The sequence below is a fragment of the Emydura macquarii genome, unplaced genomic scaffold, assembly GCF_026122565.2.
Source record: "Emydura macquarii macquarii isolate MOO-44397 ecotype Brisbane River unplaced genomic scaffold, CSIRO-AGI_Emac_v2 contig_312, whole genome shotgun sequence".
NCBI lineage: Eukaryota > Metazoa > Chordata > Testudines > Chelidae > Emydura > Emydura macquarii.
The window spans coordinates 10,555,253-10,569,973 of NW_027130449.1; the positions used below are offsets into that span (position 1 = coordinate 10,555,253).

General features: G+C 45.7%; 1 protein-coding gene and 1 long non-coding RNA gene across 2 annotated transcripts; one reads left to right on the forward strand and one right to left on the reverse strand.

The window, feature by feature from the left end:
* Window positions 1–1,301: 1,301 nt before the first annotated feature.
* On the reverse strand, window positions 1,302–4,163 carry LOC137164361 (uncharacterized). Its single transcript, XR_010923010.1, has 2 exons — window positions 3,868–4,163; window positions 1,302–2,709 (listed from the first exon to the last, which is right to left on the reverse strand). It is a non-coding gene; the product is annotated as an uncharacterized lncRNA (long non-coding RNA).
* Window positions 4,164–6,198: 2,035 nt separating this feature from the next.
* Window positions 6,199–14,163, forward strand: POU2AF3 (POU class 2 homeobox associating factor 3; the record flags this gene model as incomplete). The annotated part of the gene is made up of 4 exons (XM_067566886.1): window positions 6,199–6,297; window positions 10,182–10,239; window positions 12,009–12,238; window positions 13,484–14,163. Coding segments are annotated over 4 exons (738 nt in total), but the record flags the coding sequence as incomplete, so codon positions are not given.
* Between the last annotated feature and the right edge of the window lie 558 nt (window positions 14,164–14,721).

A 14,721-nucleotide genomic window follows, 5' to 3' on the forward strand; every position in this document is an offset into this window, starting at 1 on the left:
CTCGCCTGCGCCGCTGGCGGGGGAGGAAACAAAATGCCTCGGGCAGGGGCCACGCCACGCCACGCACCTGGAAGGCCCCCGGCTAATGGGGCACCTGGGGCGGCTGTGCCTCCCCGCAGCGCCCGCCGCTCCAGCCCTTCTCCAGCCTCCCAGCCAGAGCTCGCTCCATCTCCCCTGCCAAGCGAGCGACCCAGACCACCGAGGTGCTGGTGGAGGTAGTGCCACAAGAGCCAGCCAGCACGTGCCAGCCGTTTGCACAGCCACATCCTCCCCGAGGGCACCGGGCGCCGACCCTGACACTTCCCCGGGGCGTGCAAGGGCCAACCCCTCTAATGCCCAGTCCAGCCAATACATTACTTCGCCGTGCACCGGAGTATGCCTGTGTTTCAAATCAATACACGCCGGCGGCGCACGTTGCTCAATCCCTATATTAAAACCCTATTTTGGCTGCAGGGCGAACTAATCAGTATCTGTATCTGCTGTAACCACGTGCGGTCTCAAAATACAGGCTAGGAATTAAAAATCACCCCAAGGTAATTACTTTCTATTCGCGGCACCCCCTCTTAAATGCTTCTGCAAATCACACTCCATGAGCAGCATCTGTCTTCAACGCTGCGAACAGAAAAGGAGGCGCAGCCCCTCTTTACCTCGCTCACTCTGTCGAGTGCTAAAAGGACACGGAGTATTTGATCAGCTGCCCTCTCTTGGAGTTCAGATAAGAAGGCAGCAGCGACTTTCGAACAGTGGAAGCCACTTTAAATCTGGACACAGAGGCACAAAGCTCTAGAGGCTCCTAATTTCTATTGAAATCAATACTCTTGAGGATCTGGGCCATGCAAACTAATACCCAAAATGGGTTGGGCTTCCTTGTTAGGAAGTCATTCTTGTTAAGACTCATAAACTAATTATTATTTGATCTTGGCAGCTTTCATAAGCAATTCCCTGCATTTTCCAGTTACAGAAGGAAAATCTAACGACATATCTCTTGGAGCATTTTCCAAGGTAAAACCCCTTTGGAACCCAAGCAGGATTCTCCCAGGCCTCTAGCTATCCACAATGTATATTTCAAGTCAAGCAGCAGCCAATTGTCACAGCTGGGGGAAAGAGAGATTTCCTAATTTTTAAAATCAAGTACTATTAGTGGAAATCTGTCTATTTCTGCAGAAGGCGTTATACTGGATATGGAAACCTCTCTAATTCAGGTGGCATGTAGTATGCCTTTCACAGAATATCCACCTTCAAGTTGTGTCTTAAAGCAGAGTACGCTGATTTTTTTTTTAAATCACCCAGAGCAAAACTGGTGCTTGTACATTATGGTGAAAAGTGGATGTAAAACAGAATAACTAACATAGGGACATTATCAGAGGGGATCCCTTTCATTCTTGTACTGAAGTTAGGGTTTTTTTCTCTGCTAGTATTCTGCTCCAGTATTTGGCCCAACAAAAACAATCAGTTTGTGAATGAAAATATTTCAGGGCTGGAATAAGGACATTTCTGAGACCACCTCTTCGCCACTCCCTAACACAAATCAAGTATATTTGTTGAATTTAAAAAAAAAAGGAACAATAGCCAAATTAAACTGCTGGTAGATGATTAACAGCCTAGCCTGCTTTCTGCTTTCACCAGCTATTGCAGATGGAGGTTATTAACTGCAGTGCAGAGGGAATGTTTCAATGCAATGTAAAACATTGGGATTCTATATGGATTGTCCAATGGTGTCCCAAAACGTGTCATGCTGCCCTTGCTAGAGCTGCCTTGGCTGTCAATGCAAGGATCCCCCCTCCCCCCTCGTCAATTTTGGGGAATCTAATCTGAAATGGGGCCACTTTGTGGAAGAGGTGTCAATCTCATGAACTGGGGAAAATACAAATAAAATCCAACAAAGGGCACAAAGGCGGAATGAGGGAGGGGAGCAGGGTGAAATAGAAGCCTATTTTGGTCAGTGACAGCTGCTCTGATGCCCCAGAACCTGTCTTTGTTATGCCACGCCCACCAACTGCCATTTTGCTCCAAAAACCCTCAAATTTACCCTTAAAATGTGAAAAATTGTGCAAAAATCACCCTGCTCCCTTGCAGAATCTCCTTGCCAGCTAGCAAGTGAAATATGAGAGGACTGGAGCCAAGAGTGTGCATCTGAGATGAAAATACTGACCAGGTTTAGGGGCATCTGCTTTGTTTGTGGAAAGGTGGATAAAATGTTCAAAATGTCCCAAAAGTAAGGGGTGAGGAAGTCCCCACCACCAAATCTTATTCCCCAAGACCCTCTGCTAGATGGAGATGTGCTGGGTTTCACAAAAAGATAGCCCATTTTGTTAAGCCTTTGAATATTCAAATTGAAAGTATCGCGCAATCATTGATTGTCAAATCATTGGTTTCTAGAGGTTTTAAATACTTGGCATTAGGGGAGAAAAACTCAAACTTATATCTGTAGGTATAAAACATTAATATTGTTGGTCTCCACCTGGAATTTGCACAATGATATTGGGTATTCTTTTTTTAAATTTTAAAATTATTGTTTTCTTGTTCCCATTCCCCCCAGCATCTAGGAATCCAGGTGGTGAATTCTTCCGCTGCAACATCAGCTGTTATAAAAGTTGCTTCTTCTTTCAGGTCAGGATGTCTGGTAAGTTCAGTTCAGTTTGAACCTTTTCTTCATGAATTTTGGGGATGTTTTATTTATCCTCCATTTTTGGGGGGAGTTGGTTTTACCTTCAAAATGAGGTGGAGGGGGGAGAGAAAGAAGACAGTTAATGACTGTATAATGCAAAGTGTAATCAAATCAGTGTTTTTAAGTGGATAGAACGGAAACTGGTCATATGCAATCCACATTATATGTAGAATAATACACACACCCAACGCAAGGTCCAGGGGAAAAGCAAACGTGTTTTGTGCACAGGAATGCATGGGCTCTAAATCACCATTGTTAAAGCATTTCAGCCTTTCAAAAAAGACGGCTAATCCCAAACATGCTTTGCAAATTCCGTGCTTTTAGCAAGAGCTCACGGGCTGCAGATTTCAGGGCTAAGGAGTCCAGTCGCGGGTGCAATTTAAGACTCAGGCAACGTCCTGGGCGCTGCCAGGTGATTAGTTGTGTATTTTAATATTCAGGGACGATCTGACCCGAGTGGGACTCAGCAGCAGGCCCAGGACCCACCCCCCGACCCAGCCCCCGGGGGAGATGTTGCACAGGCGGGGAGAGAACGAGATGGCCCCGGAGGGCTGTCGAAAAGGGGAAACGTGTCTCCTAAACTGAATCCCCAGCGGGGAACCCCCCCCCTCCGCCCCCCCGGAGTTCTGGTGCGATGTCCGCGCTGACCAGAAGTGGCGCTATCGGGCAGCAAACTCCCTGCGGGCCAGGAGGGTGGCAGGTGGGGCTCGGGTCCCCCCAGCTCCAGCCCCCCCACCCCGCGCAACCCCCGGATCCCCCCCCGCCCCCAGATATCTGCTTCCAGCTCCCACCGGCTCTGGCCCCCCCGAGGCCAGCGGTGGCGTTGTAAGGAAAAGGGGGCGGGTGGGGGGTGTAAATCTGCGCAGGGGAATAGGGGGGGCTAATCGTGGGGAGATGGGGGACAGTCCGGGGGGGGGGGGAGAGGCTAATGGCGGGGCGATCCCAGGCGGGCTGCAGGCCGGGAGCCGTGGGGCGGCGACGGGGGCGTCCATCGCTAAGGCAGCCCCCGTGTGCACCTCCAGCCGGGGTGCGTGGAAGCCGAGGGGCGCCGGGCGCCGGGGCCAGGCTTCTGGGGGCGCCGGGGCCGGTGCGGGACCCGGAGGCAGAGCTTGGCGCAGCCGGGCCGGGGATGGTGCAGGAGGCGGCCGGGAGCCGGGAGTCGGACCCTGGGGGGGGGGACCGCAGCGGGAGCTACTCACGGAGCCGGGCTTGGCCGGCCGAGCAGGGGGGAGAAAGGACCGCCCGGCCCCGAGCCGGGACCCGCCGCCGGAACCCGCCCGGCTGCCGCGCCGCAGCCTCCAGCGCTGCGCTCGGCCGTGGGGGAGCAGGCCGGAGAGGAGGGCGCCTCCCAGCCCCGGCGCGGCGCGGCTCCCCGCCACCCTGCCCGGGCGCTCCGCTCCGCCAGCCCGCAAGAAGCGTCCGGGTCCTGGGGCGACCCCAGCCTCTCTCTGCCGGCCGCTGGGGAGGCAGAGGAAGGGCCAGCCTGGCCTGGGGGCTCGGGCAGGCTCCACACACACACACACACACACACAACACAAACACACACACACACACACACAACACAAACACACACACAGCCCGTAACTTCGGGCTTGCCAGGAGGGTTTGCACGAAGCCAGTGCGGATCCCCGCAGCGGGGAGGCAGGGGTCAGTCCCAGCCGGCTGACCTCCCGGCCTGTCACACCTCCACTTGGCCCAGGCAGGAGCCTGCTGCTCTGTTAGCCGGACCCAGCCCACAGCCCCCTGGGGTGGGTTTTTGGCTCAGGCCAGGTTCTCTGCCAAGGGGAAGAGTCAGTATCTTTTTAGCTAGGCTGATAACTGGGAAACCCTGATCCGGAAAACACTCCTGCAGGTGGATGATTTTACTCTCTAGGCTGGGAAGAGGCAACATTAAAAAAATATGTTACTTAACAGGATGTTTTTCACCTTAGTGTGGATAAGGCCAGTCATGTGAGCTGGTTGGTGGGGAGTAACTACAGCCAGCTATCATGTTTTAAACAGAACAGGCCCCAACTATCCCAGCTGCAAAGTCTTGTTTAACACATTTCCTAACATGGTATATTTTCCCAGTGTAGATTCAGCTAAGGAGACTATTTGCATGCATAAAGCTAAGCATATATGCTGAATCGGGGCCTAAGATGTCAGCCCTGGTTACATGAGGGTCTTGGAGCAAAGGGTTTCCTTCCCTTGGATTCACGGAAACCGACCTTTGCAGTTTTCAACTTGATGATCAAAAATAAAATGGAGCTAGGAGGATAAATGAACCCCACAGACATGAGTTTGCAGCTCAATAGCATCCCCTCCTCTGGCTATCCCACTGATTGACTGCAATCAGGGGAAAGGACAATTAACACAAGACACCACATTAAAGGCAGTGTGAATGTGTGTGGCAAGCTGTCACTAAAAGGCATGCCACACCAAGAAGAGCAATTATAAAAACTGAACTAAACTGCAATTTGTGTGAAATATTTCTTACAGCAAGAGTTTCTGGAGTGGTTTCTTCCCAATAGGCAAATTCTTAACTACTCAACATGCAAAGTTTGATTATACTAGTGGGTGATGATTGTTTTTTCTGATTGATGAAGCCCCACAAGCATGTCTACAACAAATTGTAGGTGTGGAAAATGACCCCTCTCATTAGAGAAAGAAAGAAAAAGAAAACTAGATCTCACAGAGAGTGATTCTTGAAAGCACAATCATTTTATTCGGGGTTTTGCTCAGTCCTATAAAAGAATAATCACTCACATATTTGCATTGTTTTTATTCCTATTCTTAATGTGGCGGATGAACGTAGTGCCCATGTCTATTTCCCTGATGGAAAACTTCAGGATACTGTAGTGATTCAAATTAATTTGACAGTATGGTCCAGTGGATAAAGCTGGGAATTAGGGCACCGGGTTCTGTTTTTGGTTCTGCCACTGACTTACTATGTGACTTTATCCAAGTGCTTAGGGCCTTAGCCTGCAAACATACATGCTTAACTTTGATGGAAATCAGTGGGACTATTCACAGTATTAAAAGTTAACTATATGTGTGTTTTCAAGATTGCAGCCTTAATATCTCTCTGCCTCAGTCTCCCATCAATAAAATAGAGATAATTGTACTTATGTTCCTTTCTAAAGTGTTCTCTGATCTAAGTGATACCATTTATTTCTCCAGTATTGGTCACTAGGAAAAAAAAAACTCTTAAGGAAAAAGAAAACACCGTCACAATTAAATTTATTATGTAATAAGGGTACATTTACAAATAGTCGATAAAGTGTTAATAAATGTTCTAAGCATGTTACAGACAGGAGGTGGTTATAAATCATAATTACAAGGGATCTATGGCATTCTGTAATAATTGATTAACCGTTTATTAAAATATCTATTAATTTATAAACCTTTGCAAACTCTTTGTAAATATACCCTTTAGATAAAGTGTGACTGAGAACACACTGAATTTACTTTTTTTATATTTTCAATATCACCACTGCAAAATACTTGCTTTGTTTTTCTCATCCATGCAATCTTATTTTTAACTCATTCTTTCAGGGAAACCCAAGGTGTATCAAGGTGTTAGAGTAAAGATCACTGTGAAAGAGTTATTGCAGCAGAGGAGAGCACGACAGGCAGCAACTGATGCAACTGTAAGGACAAAATATTCACTTCTTCCATGTTGTAATATAAGAATAAGAAATGATTTCTCTTAATATCGCTTCTGTCCACTTAATAAACCCAGAGCCCTAAAAGCCAAGGTTGGCGATGCAGGCAAAACAGAGAGCTTGTCTTTATGGGGAAATTGACTAATTTCCCCCCCAAGTGGACACCATTCTGAAATAAAAAATACTTTATGCTGGAATAATTACTGTGCTCATTTTTATTCCAGAACAGAGTGCTCTCTCCACAAGGGAGTTATTCTGGAATAGCTAAATTATACTGGAATAACACCTCTGGAATAACTCTGCTAAATCAATTTCCCCCATGCAGACAAGGCTTGACAGACAGACCTGCTCAGAATCTCTGTGCAGCAGCAGGGAAAACAGTATGCTTGATCTGACTCAAACAAAGCCCATCTTGCCTGTTTCAAGGAGCCTCCCATGTAAAACTCTGTTGTGCTAAGGATCCCAACATGTTCTGCCCTCCAAGAGGTTGCTCACAGAGCCCAAAGACCTGCCATTGGTCAGTGGCTCCCTCACTCTTATTAGAAAGGCACCAGCTCAGGACAGCTTCCAGCCTCTGCTGGCCCAAGAGGACGGTGCAAGACCAAATCCTCCCAGGGCTGAATATGCTAGCATCATACTGTTCCTAACGCCGACTGGCCTAGGAGGGAGAGTGTTAGCTTGGATCCCCAAGGACTAGGAGGAAATCAATGCGAGTCTTTCCACTGACTTAATGGACTTTGGATCAGGTCTCGAGCAGTGGTTCCATAGAACTCTCCAGGTGCTGTTCCGCTCCCCCCAGGTGTGCTGGATCGATGCCCAGGAATGAGCTCTGATCCCCAGTGCTTTGTTTGGCCAGCGCACCAGCCATTATCATGTGCAGAGGGAGTTTCTCAGTGAAATGAATTTTCCCAGGAGGCAAAACTCTCTGTCTATTTTCTTACTTGATGTGGAATCAAGAATGAAGAGGCTGAGCTGCCAACAAGAATCTGTAGCCTTGCATTAGAATCAGCTACTGTACCAGGAAGCTGGAGGGGAGCACCTATGTTACCACTCTTTAAAAAAGGCCTGAGGGGTGATCCTGGCAATTAGCAGAGCAGTGCACCTTCATTATCCAGTGAATCAAATGAAATGATAATTAAAACTGAAATTACACAACATGATAACGGGATAAAGCAGCCTGGCCTCTGTGATTCCGCCTCTCTGTGATCTGTTAGAATGCTCTGAGCGTGTTAACAAACTAGTAGGTGCAGGAGAACGAGGTAACGTCCTGTACATGGAATTTCAAAAATCTTTGCACCCAGTGCCTCACAAGAGATTGCTAATAGGACTAAATCACCTTGGGGTGAAAGGCAAAAGTGCTGTCGAGGATCAGACACTGGCCAGGAGACATGAACAGGGAAAAACGGTCAATTTTCAACATGAGCAAAGATGAACATTGCGTGTCCAATGTTCTGTACCAGGACTGATGTTTGTTTATCAAGGATCTAGACAAGGGGATAAACAGTGAGGTGGCAAAATGTGTAGCTGACACAAAATTATTTAGGTTACTGAACACTAGAGATTATGGTGAGGAACTTCACAGGGACCTAACCAAACTTGGTGAATGAGTCGCAGGCCGGCAGCTGAAGTTTCAGTATTGCCTGATACAAAGTAGTTTCTCATGCCCTATTTTAATGTACACAAATCTTCTACCTGTGTTGTCTCAAAGAGATGATTTTCTCCTTTAATGTTTTCTTTCCAGCTGTTAAGACTAGTAATAATGAAAGTGCCGACTCTTCTCTCTTACCTGTACTAAAAAAATCCACAGAAGCTGTTTGAAAATTTGTGATTTTTATAATGGGTAATGCAACTTTGTTAATGTTAAGAAAGAAAACCAGAGGTGAGTTTCCTTTTGTCCTGAAAGAAAGTTAGAAAGTGAGTATGAGCAAAGAACTGTTTAAATAAGAGTTGATCCCACTCCCTTTTAAATAAATGAAAACACTGGAATGGTGCAGGATGAGGCCCTTGCTGCAGAACACACTGGCTGCGCTCCAATAAAGCACTTAAGCAGGTGAATAGGCCCATTGATTCCTACTTGTGTGCTTGAAGTTGTGCAAATGCCTAAGTGCTTTGTCGGATCAGGGCCTTTAATGCATTTCAGTACAACCAGGCCAAAAACATAACTATTTGGAGAGAAGGAAGGGGGTTAAGGAGCCCTATATACTGATACAGAATTCACACACACACACACACACAACACTCTTCTTTTTGTAAGTGAGCCCTCTAGCTCAGGCTGCCCCGTGTTTTTGCATAAAGAGGTTGGTAAATCATTACTGCTTCCTGGTTCATGACAGTACAGCCTGGATGGTTTTCAGATTTAATCTCCCACCTCCTGCTCTCTGCAGCGGTTGATTGCGCAAGAAGCTGAGCAGACTGCAACCTGCAACCACAAATAAAGAGGCTTGGTGAACAGAGCCCTCTAGTACTGAAATGCTGCAGTGCACTTGTCTCTTAAGTGTACAGTCACCCCTTCCTTCTTCCCCTATAAAATGGCTGGGTGTCAAGAGGCTGGATTGAACTATTCTTAATTTGCCATTCACTCAACATTTACGCTATGATTGTTCCATCCGCTAAGGTGACTCAAAGCCAGTGGTGCAGGAGATTAGCTTTGTGCTTAACAGAATTTATACTGGTTATTATTTATTTGCATCGTGGAGGCCCCCAGGCTCAGTGCCCCATGGTGCTAGGTGCTGTACACACATGGAATACAAAGCTAAACTTTAAAGTGTTCTGCATGACAGAAGCTGCAAGTTAACTAAACCAACTCTTCTGTCAGTGGTGAGGTTACAGACGCTAGATGTTGTGTCTATATAGACAAAAAAAGAATATCAACCTTGCCAACTCTTCCAGAACTGCCAGAATTCAAGGAATGTTTTTTTCTTCCATAAAGCATAATTACAGTTTAAGTGTTAAATAACTGAGCAAATGTTCGGAAGCTATTGATAGGGAGATCAGCCACTTTCTAACTCAGCAATATTTTGAAAGAAATAAATGAAGCTGGGGTCAGCATAAGTTAAAACCATCTGATCAGAAGAAGCCACAGACTAAATATTTAGAGTGAAATCCTGGCCCCACTGAAGTTGATGGCAAACCTCACATTGTTTTCAGAGCAGCCAGGATTTCACCCATAATGTTTGATGTAACTTCCTGATAGGTTTATTGATTTGTAAGCTTCAGTTTACAAAACCTCTGGGAAAATAACAATCAGTTTTCTTCTAAGTATTGCAGTGTGAGAGTTATCACACTAGCAGATTGCAAAGTGAAACATGCAGTAGAACAAGTTAGTCTGGTGCGCATGTGTGGTGCAAAATAGGGTAATCTACACTTGATTTTTTAGTTGTGTTTTAACACGTTAGCTAACACGATTGTAAATTGTTTCTAGTTATGTTTAACCCTAGATATTTTGCGTCCCCTAGCCACACTAGAATTTACAGTCTTGCTAATTAACACGTGTTAAAACATGACTAAACATTCAAGTATAGACGTACCTCTGGTGAATTAACAGCAAGAGAACAATGGAGTGGAATGCACATCGGAGCTGCTACATATTTAACAACAATTCAGTGTAATGCACATTTGTTGGTTTCTGGGTGGCACTGTGGAACAATAGAGCATTACACAGAGTGAGAGTACTACATAAATAACAGAACAAGTGAACAGAATACACACCAGTGGTGCCCCAGAGGTAATAACAACAATCATTAACATTTGCATAAGTAAGCTTGAAAGGTAGATGTGACTTACCTCAGTGTTCAGGAAAAAGATCTCCTTTGATCTTCAAAAGTAGAAACACTTGCATTTGCTATTTTCCTTCTGTTCTGTTTTGTCAGGTTTCCCGAGGCAGCAGCAGTGTCCAGTTTCCAGAATCTGTCTCCCCTCCCTGCACAGGTTGGTACAAAGAGCATCCCCTTCTCCCCTCCCCCATCTATTCCTCCAGTCCAAGTCTCTTCAGCCCTCAATTCAAGGCTTGAGGCAGGCACTACCATTTAATTAGGAATCCAGCCAATCAGAACCTGAAAAAGGCTCACTAAATGCAGATGAGGGTGCAGTAAGACAAGCAGGGTACATTTTGCCCTCACTCTAGCAGAAATTTTGTCTTCATATCTGTGCAGTTTGCCTTTTCTACAAAAGGATCAAGACTCCAATTCATGGGTAACATTTATTACCAAAAGAATAACACTACTGTGTAGCCTTCATCAAGATTTTGGTCTCTTGGTACTGCCTTTATCTGATTGTCATCTGGGACCAGAATATCTTAAAGAGTTTCTTGTCTTTCTGATCATTTACCTTCAAGCAGAATCAGTTGATACCTTTCTCTTTCCCCTTCACCCTGTAGAGTTCAGAAACAGTGTCAGTTCTTTCAGCAGAGCAGAATAAACAACTTCTTCCCAGTCGACACCAAAATCCAGGGGTTGGCAGGAAAAACAAATATTAGTTTGGACTTTTCAGACCTTTTATGCTTTGGATATCGGTAGCTAAGAGATCCAGAAAGTTTCCTCTTTCCTTTGTAAATGTGTGAATGTATACATCACATTTACAAGGAAACGCTTAAATAATCAGTATTTGGGGTTTACATTTGCTTATGTTAATATAGAAACATGAGACGCACATAACCTTTTTTGGCTGGTAAAATCTTCATTTCTTTCTTTTGGGTGCATACTTTTTTCCTCACTATTCAGTAAAACAGCCTGATCTCAGTCCTACAAACACTTATGCATGTGAGTAATGTTACACATGCAAGCCGTTCCATTGAGATCAACAGGGCTACCTGCATGAGTAAGTGTTTGCACGATCAGGACTTTGTTTTCAACCATATTTGAGAACACCTGTATTTAGCATGCAGTAAAGTCTAGAGGGCCAAATTCTTATTTACACTGCTGTTGTAATGGACACCCAGTGGCAGAGTACTGTGATGTAAGGACGCCTTGATGTAAATGAAAATCTGGCCCTGGAGCTTTTTAGACTCCTTGCCCTTTTCCAAATGACATCAGTTGAACTAAGTAATGTAGGGACAGCTCTAGTCTCTCTGCTGTGTGTTTTACCTCTGTTCTTGCTTATGAAGATGAGAAACTATTTTTTGTTTTGATGGAGAGGTGTTCGTTTGCTCTCACTTCCCCGTCACCCCCTCCTTTCAGCAAACACATGCATCCCTGGATCATGGAGTTTAGCAGAGGCTAAAGGTGAAATCCAACTGTTACGATATCAGCAGCACATCCCTGCATTGCATGCACTCAGGATTGCTTTGGATTTACTTTCAAGGTCAGGCTGGGATTTTCAAAGGAGACTAAGGGAGTTAGGTCCCCAGAATACAATTTTCAAAAGCACTAAGTGACTTAGAGCCTAAATCCCATTGAAAACCAATGGGACTTAAGCTCCCAAGTAATTTAGGCACTTCTGAAAATTTCACCCTCAGCCCCCCATTGACTTTGCATGGGAGTCCGGCACCTAACTCACTTTTGGCCCCTTTGAAAATCCCAGTCTAAACTTGAAGGGCTTCCTCCATGTCTAGAGTTGCTGCTTTCAATGGGGCTGTTTGCAGAGCAAGATGCTACTCGGCACAGACACGGGTATCAAGGAAATGTACAACTAGCCTGGCCTCCTTTTGCAAGCACAAGTATTGAACAATCTCTTACCTCCTTTTTTTCCTCCTCTTCTAGCACCTTATTTTGATGCAGAACCTGTCTCTTCTGCCCCCAACTATTTCCAACCACGGCAGTTTCCAAATTGTGTTTCCTGTGAAGAAAACCCAAGTTATTTGGAGCAACTTGTTGATACCTATCTTCAGACAGAGCCGCCCATGGACACCTCCCTAAGTGCTCTACAGACTTCCACACACTATAACCCAGACATTTTCCAGTCAACCCCTCTGTGCTTCAACCAGACCCTGGTAAGTTGGTTGCATTCTTTACATAGCTGGACTGGTGGTGTCTGTACCTCTAGCCCGTGCCACCTTGAGAGAAATCACCTAGGTGAGGAAATCAAGAAGGGAAATCAAACAAGGGCAAAATAATTCTGGGCCAGTTTTGAAAACGTAACTGGTTTCATGAGCATGATTCATTTCCAACAACTCCACAGTTAGAGGGGAGAGTCTGGATTTCAGTGTACAGTTGGGGCTCTCTCCTGCCCTCCCGCAGAAGCAGAGGATATAAAGAAGCAGTCGATCCTCACCTGAGGTTACAGAATTGAGGAGTGTCACACCCACTTGAGGAGTATCCAACCTGTATTTCATGGAATTTCTTTGTGGCAGGGTCAGGGAACAGCTCCAACCCACCCTCTTGGATCTATGCCACTGACATGTTTGTGCTTAGCAAGATAAGAACAGCCAGACAAGGTCAGACCATTGCTCCACCTGGTCCACTGCCCTGTCTCGGATAGCGCCTAGAACCAGATGCTGCCGAGGCAGGTGTAAGAACCCCTGAAGTGGGCAAGAATAGAATAACCTGCCCCTTGCAAAGTTCTTTCCTGACCCTCCTCAGGTTGAGGTTGGCTTATGCCCCAAACGAGGGGGTTTAAAGCTGCATGCTACATTTATAATACGTCACTTACTGACATCCATTCTGCATGTTTGTGACTGGGAGTTTAAAGGAAGAAAATCAGTCGCAGAGTGCAATGTTCTCAGGTACCCCAGTTATTAATCAGAAACCATTGTGTGATAACAGCCTGTTAGAACTTCTATTCCTCATGAACCTGTATAGACTAGAACTGGGGTATCACATGGCGTGTCCGGGACTTTTCCCTAGCATGCTCCCTTGTTGAGCACTAAGGCACCGATCCTGCAGTGCCTTGTCTCCAGATGTACCCTTCTGTCGGCACAGACTTTCACTGCAGTCACTGGGGCTCCAGGTGGATACAGAGGTCCTTCTGCACTGAGCTCATTGCAGGATCAGGGCTCTGCTCCCACAAGAACCACCCACACATTCTGATCCCTTGAGGAGTTCACAGTTGCTCTCTGATGTCAAAACGCAGGCACTATCAATAGCCTAGGGAAGCTCCAGAAGGGGTGTGATGTCGTTGTGTATTTAGGGCCTTGTAATGACTTGTGTATTTTTTTTCTGCTCTGTGTAGTTATGTGAACACCCATTATCACTGACTTCATTTAACACTAAGTTTTCTTTTCTCTCCGTTGTTATAGGTTCCTGGATCTCCCGCCTCATCTGACCTGTCCAGCCCATTAGACTATAGTTACTCCCCACCTCAACTGCCTCCTTTTGCTCCACTGAACTACAGCCCTTCTTCTCCCCGAGACCCCAAGAACTACAGCTATCCTCTAGAGGAGTGCGCCCACCGCCACTCCCATCTGCAGTACAGCTGCTCCCCATCCGCCTGTTACTGCTCATCCTGCGTCTCAGAGCACTTGGATACGCTCAGAGATTCAGAGTACTTCCCCTACCCAAGTGCAGACTGCATGGACTATCCTGGCACCATCACAATGGCAGATGACTTCTTTAGAAGGGATAGAAACTGGGACATCTGCTACAGTTAATGGAGATGCTGGTTTGATAGATATGTACCTACATACAGGTATCCAAATCAGCTTATTCCCCGTGAACTATGCAAAGCATCACTGTCTAACACAAAGTTCAGTTTACTCTGCACTACTTAGCCTGGTATTCTCTAGGTGTTAATTTAGTACTGATGGGTAACAATGTTAAGCCTCACAGCTTTGCTGCAGTTGTCCTTCTGTCTTGTATTTCATTTAAAAACCCCCCAAAAAACCCTAGTTTTCAGTGAATGCTTCATTCAAGCAGCTTTTGTTATTACAAATAAATAATTTTGTACAGATTGCTGGAGCACATTCTTTCCTGTTAAGTTTAAAAGAGATTCTTTGGGTTATTCTGAGGAAATCTGACTTTCTGCAGCCACTGGGGGTGGGTGGATGTGTGTGGCGTCTGCTATAATCAGAGGCCTGGCTCTTGCAAATACATATTTATGTGAGTAAAGTGGGGCTTTTGTACATGAAGTAAATGGGCCTACTGTGGCGTGAAAAGCTACTGAATCGTGTAAATGATTGCAGGATCAGGGCCAAAGTTTTCTCTTCCAATCCACTTACATTTTCCATCGGCTGTGAAGGGTGGGATGATCAGCCAACAAACATTTCTGTAACATTTCAGAATTTACACACACCCTTCCAATACCGATGTACTCTCCTCCCAGCCTCACCAACTGCCATTGCAACCACTGTTTGCTACTCTTGGTCAGACTAATAAAATACAGAACCTTTTCCAGGTGGTTACTTTTATCTCGGAGACATAACAAGCAAAATGTTAAATTTTCTACACCATTGAAAATCATAGAAACTCTAAATATCACATCAGGGCTGGGATCTCAGAAGGAGACATCCACCAGGAATCCTTACCACACAAAGTTAGC